The 10,715-nt window shown below is 40.9% G+C and overlaps 1 protein-coding gene across 1 annotated transcript; it reads right to left on the bottom strand.

Annotated features, from left to right (window-relative positions):
• Positions 1–304: 304 nt before the first annotated feature.
• tap1 (transporter 1, ATP-binding cassette, sub-family B (MDR/TAP)) lies at positions 305–10,462 on the bottom strand. Its single transcript, XM_085803588.1, has 13 exons — positions 10,314–10,462; positions 9,499–9,831; positions 8,704–8,932; positions 8,123–8,237; positions 7,459–7,589; positions 6,974–7,179; positions 3,627–3,824; positions 2,914–3,042; positions 2,616–2,810; positions 2,351–2,524; positions 1,866–2,025; positions 892–1,028; positions 305–801 (listed from the first exon to the last, which is right to left on the bottom strand). Exons 2-13 carry the CDS (start codon positions 9,817–9,819, stop codon positions 571–573), a joined length of 2,226 nt encoding a protein of 741 aa, XP_085659714.1. The 5' UTR covers positions 9,820–9,831; positions 10,314–10,462; the 3' UTR covers positions 305–570.
• Positions 10,463–10,715: the final 253 nt, after the last annotated feature.

The raw sequence follows: 10,715 nt of genomic DNA on the forward strand, positions 1-10,715 counted from the left end.
GGCTGCTGGTTGAAGTGGCGACCTCTGGTACGACTTCACCCACTTCCAAGGTGCACTGTGAAGCAAAGGAGGCTTAGGGGAGAGTGGGGTAAGATGAGCCCTTTCACTTTCATGCTAGGTTTACTATCTGATGTTGTAGCTCATAGATACCACAACAGATCAAATACATTTATAATTTATAATAATTATATCTTTTGGTCTAAACACAATTCTCATTAAATGAATGATCAACTGAATTCACTTTCGAGAGTGAAAAATGTTTTTTTGGACATAAATGTCAAACCACATGTGGTCCTTACAGTACCTTCACAGACTCCATGAAATGATGCCTTCCTCCTAAATATTTGGTGATATGCTCAATTTTTCTTATGGTTTCTGAGCAACAAAGGGTGGCTCAACTTGCCCCTGTGCTCAACTTGCCCCACTCTCCCCTAAAGGGTCTCAACCTCCTCCAGCAAAATTCAAGTATAGTTTCATAATTTAGAGCTCAAGTGGAGCTGGAGTTTTGAGTCTTTTTAACCAGCAACCCTTCTGTAACTTGACTTCTAGGCTTGAGGGCAAAGCACCACCTCACTGTGCGTCGTTCCTCTCCTCTTCTTTACGGTGAAAGCTCATGTTCTGCTTCTGCACCAGTTCAGCGTAAAGGCCTTGTTTCTTCAGCAGCTCATGGTGGCTGCCCTCCTCCTTCACCGTCCCCTCGTTGAGGACGATTATATGATCAGCCTTCTCTACGACGCCCATCTTGTTGGATATCAGCAGCACGGTGCAGTGGTTGGACTGGTTCAGCAAAGCTTGGTGGACCTGTTGGCGTACAATCATGACTCAGTGTTACATGTAGAAAAGAGTAGAGAATTAATGAGCATAAATTTGAGTAACAAAAGATTCCCCCACCTGGTATTCATTCTCGGTGTCCAAGTCGCTGGTGGCGTTGTCCAGAATCAGGATTTTGGGACGTCTGATTAGAGCCCTAGCTATTGCGATGCGCTGTCTCTGGCCTCCAGACACCTGACCTCCCTTCTCCCCAGCATCTATGCAACAGAAGAACATGTGGTATTGTGTTTATGTACATACTTATAGAGCCGTAAGTGTCCTTTGCATTAGGCAAGACCACAAGGCCAAAGTGATGTTAGTTCCGTGTGTGCATTTAATTAAATTCATAAACCCTTCCACTGGTGTCAGCAGGATTTCTGCAAGGTTCATATAGTTACATTTCAGGCCTTGTTCAAGACCCTTTTAATATCACATTGAACACAACTGAATAACCATCTGGGGCAGTATGGTCCTGAATATATTTACTACTAATGGTTCAACACTTCTCAGTATACTGATAATCTTTAATGGCATAACTAGTTTAAGTAAAGTGAGGAAGAAGAAGAAAGGTGACTGATGAGGCAACAACTTAGAAATGAAGAATGCACTTTGCCCATTACGTTTTGCTTATATTTGTTCATTATGGTACAATAGTTGTCCTAGTTACTGTAGCTGGCATTATTCAGTGAGCTTTCAGTGGCTGTGTTAGACTTAAACCTCCTGTGTGTAAGTGTGTAACATCTGCTGACAGCCTGCAAATCTGACACAAACACATTTTATAACAAACATTACTGCCTATGCCCTGGAAGAGAAAATAGAAGATCTTTATAAATAATATATAAGACTTCATGTCCTCTAAATCTTTTCTGACCAAACTAAATTCCAGACTTTTACCCTTGTCAACTAGCCTGACACAATGCATTACCATCAGAGACATATGCTTTATTTTTGTGCAGATATCTACAAATGAAGACAAAATGAAATCCAGATTCCTCCAGAAAGTGAAAAATAAACAACTGCATCACTGTTTTGACTCTTCTAGATGCGAGACAAACCTGTGTCGTATTTATTTGGCAGCTCCATGATGAACTCGTGGGCACTAGCCAGCCTGGCGGCCCTGTGCATGTCCTCGTCAGAAGCATCCTTGCAGCCGTACTTGATGTTCTCGCGCACAGAGCGAGCAAACAGCACACAATCCTGGCTCACCACAGCCATCTATAAACAAACAAGGAGGTTGAGGAGGAGGCATCAGTGGGAGAGCAGAATTGTCACAGCTGACTCTAAGAATGGTTCACAATGAGGGGCAGAAGATTTCAGTGAACTACACTGATTCACTTTCCCTATATCATCATCCTTGTACAGCTCCGGCCTAATTTTATTTCATTTCTGCGCTCTGGCCTCTACTGCACAATTCACTTACTTATTTGCCATTTTGAATTTCAGTCAATTTCTGCACATAGAGGGATGGTGGTTGAATTCTAAAAAAAACAAATGCTTAAAATGTTTTCCATCCAAAATGCAAAGTACATTAAGCACACACCTTGTCATGTAGGTACTGGTCTGTGTAGCTTTGCAGTGGTTTCCCATCCAGTAAGATCTCCCCTGCTTTCGGCTGGTAAAATCTCTCCAACAGCTTAACACAGGTGGACTTCCCTGATCTGTTAAGTCCCACAAGGGCAGTGATCTGGCCAGGTTTTACCTCTAAAGACACATCCTGGTGAAGGAAAGGAATACGTTTCATTGGTACGGTAATAATTAAAAATTTAAACATAATAAAGGCACGGGAGATCAATATACATACACACCTTGAGCACAAGATTGGTTTCCTCTGTGCTACCAGAATAGGAGAATGTAACATTTTTGAACTGAATGTGTCCCTTAAGATTTTCAGGGGCCAAAGTGCCATCTGGTGGTATTTGAGGTTTACGATCCAAATATTCAAAGATCTTTTCAGAGCCACCTATTGCCTTCTTCACCTCCGGGTAATAACGCATGACAGCCTGGAAGAGAAGCAAAATTATTACGCAAAATATGTCACGTACTGATACGTACTGTGGGATCCTTTGAATTAAGCAACTAGCTGAATTCTGATCTGTGGCTCACCTCGACTGCAGAGGCAAACTGCAGCTCAAACAGGACGAATGACACCAGGTCTCCACTGGTAACGGTCCCCCTGGTCACCAGAGTCCCTCCATAGTACAGAATAAACACCTTCAGGGCCAAAGTGGTCATCTGAGGGAACACAAAATAGCTTTTATTTACATTAAAGGAAGTGAGGGAAAAGATACTCCAACATTATTCCACTTTGAACATGTGGACCGACTGCATTTTCAAAGTCACTGGTCATGGCAGACATCTCAGTGAACAGAGGTCAGATCAGCAACCTGCAGACGCTACATGCTCTTGTTTAAAGGGATATTGCCAATTGCCATAATCCCTATAGTTTTAGGAGTAGGTTTGTTACCTTTAATGTTACCTTTAGTCGGTGCAAGCTATTTTTAGAACGGCGGAGCAGAGCCGCGAGCTGCTCAGAGCTACGCTACAGAGGCTAATGGGATTTCTTGGTTTCCCTCATCAAATACACAATCCAACAACTCCAAAATGCTCTCATGGACAAGTTGTGTCCTGCACATTCACCACGCTATGAGATAATAACGGATCGTTACGAGACGGAGTTGTTTTCGAGGGATTATGGCAATGGGCCAATTTGCCAAAATGTTGAACTATCCCTTTAACTGTTGCACTACTGTAGTCTGATAAAACAAGCTAAGAAATGGTTGCAAATACTTTACAACGCAGGTCAGTATTCAACTCACGCTGCTGGCCCAGGTAGAGGCCGCATAGCCTGCTGCTTCCTTTTTGTTGAGGGCGTAAGTGTCGTCCAGCCGCCGTCTGTACCGCTCTGTCTCACCGTCCTCGTTGGCGAAGCTCCTCACTGTCTTTATGTTGGAGAAGGTCTCAGTGGCCACCTGGTTGGCCTTAGCCAATGACTCCTGAACCTTTACAGCAATAGACTGAAAGACAAGGCAACCATGATTATTTGTATAGTCAATTTTTTTTACAGTTTTGAAACACACATAAAAGTAGAAATTAGACAAAATTCACTTAAGACAAAAAAAACAAACATGTTTACTCATTAAACTGGTCATCTAGATCAGGGGTTCTCAACTAGTCTCACTCTGGGACCCACATTTTCCCATGGTCATTAAGTCGCGACCCACTTTTATAGAATTCAAACCAAGATTTTTTTTTTTTTAAGCCTTAAAAACTCATTTTGGTCTTTATTGAGCAAAGTGCATTTCAGAGCACATGAATGAAACTGAGGACCATGACAACTGCATGTACGGAAGTGAATGAAAAAATATCAAACTGCATAAAATGGAGACCAACAAAATGACATATTTCACTTCTAATGCATCTCTGCATTCAGAGCATATTCACAAAAGTGAATAAATATCAAATTGCACAAAATAAAGACCCACAAAACAAAACAAGATTCACTGCATTCAGGCCACATTAATAAGAAACTGATATCTTTGCATTCAGAGCAAATAATAAGAAACTGAGGAGGACCATTACAACTGCATGTGTTCACGTGACGCGTGCCTTTCAATATAAGTTATTTTTCAAAATAAAAGACATGTCCAACATCAGATGACCAGCTGTCCGCGACCCATCCAGAACGGGTCCGCGACCCACTTTTGGGTCCCGACCCACTAGTTGAGAACCACTGATCTAGATTAGGTTAGGTTAATTTTGTGGTGACAGTTGGAAATATTTTTGACAGAATTTACATTAGTTTTTCAAGATCAAGTGAAATTATAGCTGCTGCGCAGCAATGGGTCGGGTCCGGGCTACTTTTGGGCAAATTTAGGCAATTCTGAGCAACAAACAGGAGAATAGGAAGACAAGACAGTTGACCTTATAATGTCCAATTTGCATCATTTGAAGATTGAACCCACAACCTCAAGAACCAAAGACCGTTGTTTATCACACTGAGCTAATTGCCAAGTGGCATTTAACAGTGACTTCACAAATTGAGTAAGCCATTCACTGTCGCGCAGGCAGATTTGAAACCACAGTAAAAAGAAAAATCCGTTTTGAGGTAAAATAATGATATGTATTTGTTAAACATCTACTGTGACTCTAAGATGTTAGGAGCCTTCGGACATGGTCCAGTCCAAGCTATTTGGATTTTTAAACTTAGAGGCTTGCTGTGATGCCACCATTAGGACAATTGTCTTGTATTTCGTGTTGAGGACAACTGACATTTTGATCTGTCATCATCATCATCATCACCCTTGCTGGGTCTCGAACTCACAACCTCTGACACCAAGAACCAGCTCCTAACTCGCTGAGCTAATTGGCTGGTAGTGAGACCTGCTGTGTAGCTTCATTTATCCACTCAGGTGAGTCAGTGTCCGGGCAGCTGTTGTCAAGGCAGATTTAAGAAAGTCAGAAATTCTATTAAACAAAAATCAGTTAACACATAAATTGCATCTAGACAGCAAAACAGCTTGTGGACATGTGACATTTTGATCCGTAATCATCATCATCACCCTCACTGGGTCTCGAACTCACAATCTCTGACACCAAGAACCAGCTCCTAACTCGCTGAGCTAATTGGCTGGTAGTGAAACCTGCTGTGTAGCTTCATTTATCCACTCAGGTGAGCCAGTGCCCGGGCAGCTGTTGTGATGAAATGGTCAAAATTTCAGAAATTCAGTCATCTAAACAAAAATCTGATAATACATAAATTGCATCTTGACAGCATGGAAATGTTGGTGATTTGTTTTTAATGATAAGTGTTTTGCTTCATAAGAGAAAATATGATGTTTATAAATTCCACTCTCACATTGACTGCAGTTGTTCCCATGAGACCAGAATTCAAAATGTTCTAGAAAATTCAGTTTTTGAGATAAAATTCTGATATTTGCCAAACTTCATCAACCATGACTTTAGAATATTGTCATTTTTTTTCAGGAAGATTGAAAATGTATTTATCAAGAATTTGATGGTATATGTTTACAGTACTGTTTACAGTCAAACGTTTTCATGCACTGTAGGCTCAATTTTTGCTTAATCAAAAATCCGAGAAACAAGTTTTGTGGAGGACGGTCTGGAGATGCTCTGTAGCAAGTTTGGTGTCAATTGAGCAAAAATTGTGGGAGGAGATACATTTTAAAAGTTTTACAGTTATTGAAAAAAACTGAGTGATGGACTTCATAATTTGTAATAAGTTTAAGTGGACAAAAGTTTCAGCAGTATTGAGGCTACATTGTGGTGAAGTTTCAACACTGTAGCATCTACCGTTGGTTTGGTAGGAATTTTTAAAGTTTTTAAATTTAAACGCTTATTGTGCCCCCCCTAGGAGGGGGGGGCACATGTCCTTGGAGTTGAGTGAATCTGGCATGGGGTTGGATGTTTCTGTGAAGTTTGGTGAGTTTTCACCCATGGGAAGTACGACTTCCTTGGAAGAAGAAGAAGAAGAAAGAAGAAGAAGAAGAATTCCTAGGAATACAATAGTGTCCCGGCAGCTTAGCTGCCCGGACCCTAACTATGCAAGAGTTTTACCTTTTACCTTAAAGGGATAGTTACGTTTTTTTTGAAGTGGGGTTGTGTGAGGTACAAATGGCAGCTAAGTATAATATCTGCAGTAGAAAGGTCTCTGCTCAAACAGCTGATGGGCAAATTGATCCAGCGCATCGCAAAGCCTATCTGCATGGAGGAGTACTGAGTGAGTTGGTTAGTTTCAGATAAACTAACTTTTTTCCGACCAGCTGCTGATGCATTGTAAATTTTTACTTTATATCGTACTCTTGAACTGGTGTATTATTTTGAGACGGGACTTCTCGTAGGCGGCGAAAATACGCTGATTAATGGTCCCCCATTCACAACAGTTTACTGCCTGTGTCTCGGTGTAGAACGATGCGCCAGTGTTTCTCAGTGGGGAGGGGGGGCAGAGACCTTCCTACTGCAGATATTATACTTAGTGGCCATTTGTACCTCATACAACCCCACTTCAAAAAAACTGAACTATCACTTTAATTCAACAGTTTTGGAGTAATTGTGATGGTTACAGGGAGAGGAGGAGGCTCTCTGCCCTTTAAGGAACTTTTTTTCCTTGAAGAATATGGGAAATTTTATGTGAGCTCATTGTTACCTGGTGGAATTGTCCGGTGAGTTCAGGTATGACCCAGATGATGGGCAGTCCCATGCAAGTGAGCAGCGTCATTTTCGCCGACTGGCTCACCATGAAGAACAAGAGGAAGCCAAAACGTGCCGTGTACCACATCACAAGACTTAGTTTCTCACTAAGTGCCTCGCTCATGTCATTGGTATCCGTGGTAATGCGGGACACCAGTTCACCTGAGATCAAATTTGTGCATTAGTTCTCTCAAATAACATGTAAAAATCCTTTACTGTATATATAAATCTGTATTTGTTTAATCCATTGAAATTGCATTGTGTAAATTACTGTTTATCTGTAAATTCTAAATAATGAAAGAGCTGAGGTTGACCTTAATATAATTAAAACCTTGTACCCAAAGTATGAGGAAGAAAAGGCAGAGGATTTATTATCAACAACCTACTTTATGATGGCACAGTCATACCCACAGTATGTGTGTGTGTATGTACATGACTCACCTGTAGGGTTGACATCAAAGAAAGCAATCTCCTGTTTCAGCACAGCCTGGAAGACGACTCCCTGCACTGAGGTGTGTATGCGGCTCATGGTGATGTTGTACATGAGGTCACACACAAACTCAAGCACAGCACTGAAACATACAAAAGAGGACACATTACAGTGTTAAGTGCACAAAGAAGACAGTAGAAGGATATTATTACACTATCATCTCTGCTTCAAAATTCCAAGTGAAAAACCTGTGTTAATTACAATCTATCATTAAAATGAAATATGCATATTAATATCTGAATTTGTTCCAGAATTGGGTGACTTTGTGTTTATATTTTCATAAATTGAAATCTATGAGAAAAGGTAAAATCCAGGATTAGAACCCACTGCTTACTCACATTTTAAAACAACAACCTGCGCCACTAAGGATGGAGATAATGATATCATAATAATATTTGTTTTTACTGAAAATATGAAAAGAATAAACATGAATATAGTACAATACCCTCATTAGAACTACACTTAAAAACTAAGCGTGAAGTTATGCCAGATAAGAATATGTATTTGCTATTTAGTGAAACAACAAGAGAGAAGATACAGATTTGAAATGTTGACAATTTGCTGAACAATCTGACACTTTACAATCTTAGAACCAGAAATGTGAAAAAAAAATACCTGGCAACGGTCATTAATGTCATGATTTTGATGGCCTCTGTGAACGCATCGGGTGCTTCTTCATTCATGATCCAATCAGCCACACGACCAGTGTATTGCGGAATAGCCATCTCACCTGAGATCAGGAGATTACATCATCACAATATTAATATTTGGGGAAGAATCTAATTGCAGTCAAATTAATTGACCCTAAGAGTTGACAGAGACAAAGGAGTGCACATAACCGGTTGCAGATAGGCTAGACTGGAAGCAAACATTCAGACTTCTGCATGTCCCTAACTGCAAGCTGGTATAATTGCATTAATTAATTGCATTAGATTACTGAATTAACTAGTAAGTGTCAACATGTTCCTATCCTCTACTATAACATAACAAACAACAAGCACGCCACCATGGCTCTTAAAAATGGTTTAATTGAATACTTGTAATAGTGTCCTTGGAAAACACTTTAATCTGGTTGTTCCTACTAATTAATACCAACTTCTAAAGCTTCTGGTGACAGAGCAATAGTAGTTGCGTTCTGCCACTACAAAGGAATAAACACACATACTTCATTGAAATGAAACTGCAGTCTCAGTTACCATAAGAGGAGAGGATGACAAGCAACAGCACAGCAACGAAGCGCCAGAAAAAGGGTCGCATGTATCCTAATAGTCTCTGCAGAGAGGCCCCGGTGTCATCTTTGGACTTCACAGAGGACGTCTTCGTGAACAGAGACGACATGTATCGACCCAGGGAGAGCAAGAGAGATGACGCATATCGGCTCCAGTACAGCCAGGACACTGCTGTCACAACATAGCCCTGTAACACCTGCAAAACAAAATCCAGGGGAAAAATACACAAATCAACAACTGCTTCATGTGACAAACAGACGGAAAGAGATAGATTTGCTTTGTAAATCCACAGAGTAAACAACGTTTCTGTAATGGCGGATTTCTCGTGCCTTTCAGACTGGTTTAGTTTTGGTTTCATTCTTGTTTCTGTTGCAGGCGCAACAGCCAAACTGTAAAAAAATAAAGTCAAATCAATGTCATAAATATACAAATGATGTGATCAAATTCCCTGGCCTGTCTTAAACAAAGCCACTGTTTCTAAAGATATCTAAATGTGAACTAAATGGAGGAAACTGGAAAATGCAAAAGCTTTAAATTAAATCTTATAAAGACAGCAGTTTAACTGTGCATCGACTAATTTCCAAAATTGAACATGACAAGAGCCTTGTATAAAACTCATTAGAAACTGGACTGGATGTCTGGCATGTCATTCACCATGGTTGAAGATCCACAATGAAGTGTTTCACTGTATAAATATTATCTACCCTATGAGGGATTATGGTGTCACGCTAGTTTAACAACCAGGATGCAGTATCCTCTCACCCTCTCCCAGGAGTGCCATCCCCACAGTTCCTCCACAGTCGGCTGCCCCAGTGCCCACAGGAGGGTGATGTACACTGGCAAGTGGAAGCAAAGAACCCCTAAGCTCTGGAGCCCCTTGAAGCTGCTCATCCAGGGCATGCTCCCGGGGTAGGTGAAGATGAGGAGGACGAGGAGGGAGGCCCGTATCATACCTCCTCCCCATAGTGTGAGGAAAGGATGGGAGAAGAGGAGAGGGGAGAGCTGGGCCAGGCCGATGGCTTGTAGCACACACACATCCAGGCACACCAAGAGCAGGGGGGAGAAGTAACTCATTTTCTGCATAATGCACAGACTCTGTAAAAAAAAACAATACAAGAAAAAAACAGGTGACAGACAAGGTCAGTGGCAGTTTATTCAAATGACTGAGGTTTTAGTGGTGGAACTAACATCCACACTCAAATAAACATGTAAAATCCAGCTGAACATTTTCAAATCTACTCTCTCATAGGTATATAAAATAATGTCATGTCTCAAAAACTCTAATCTACATACCTTTCTTCTTTGTCAAGTACCAAAAATAACCTTGTTTGCTGCAGATGGTATTCAGCATTACTTTCGTTTTCACCTACACTGCTGATTTCTTTGAAACGGTCAGGGTAAAACACACACACGCACACACACGGAGGGATTATATTAACACTCAAACTAACAGTATTACAACTCATTATCAGGTCACAATCCTTGCTAATTTACAGTAAACACAGCAGTGTTAGCTAGCCACGTTTAACTAATGTTAGCAGCGATATCAAGTGCAGCTGTGTAAAAATACAACTTACGTCTCCAAGTTTGTCACTGCAGACGGTTAATATTCGCCTCAGAGCATGAAACCACCGATCCCAGCAGGTTAAAACTAGTTTAGTTTAGTGAAATAGACTCCCAACCGGTAACAAGCTCACACTTCGACGAGCCACGACGATTAGAGACTGAAACCGAAAGTACGTTTAAGTATTTATCGTCTTTTACGACGGAAAGTCCCTTTTATGGTTCCGTCTGCCTCCATGGAGGCGTAACAATGGCGAGTGACTTGCTGTAACTTTATCTATATTTCATTCAAAGCTGTGCTGCGCTGTCATGAAGTTATTATTACACTGATAATGTATGTTTACAGTACAGATGTAATATGATCTGCGTGTACAGTGTTGTTCACTTGGACCGTCTCCAAACAGTCCAACAGCACC

This window comes from Trachurus japonicus, chromosome 16 (genome assembly GCF_045865225.1).
Source record: "Trachurus japonicus isolate A0001 chromosome 16, Traja_1.0".
In the NCBI taxonomy this organism is placed as follows: Eukaryota; Metazoa; Chordata; class Actinopteri; order Carangiformes; family Carangidae; genus Trachurus; species Trachurus japonicus.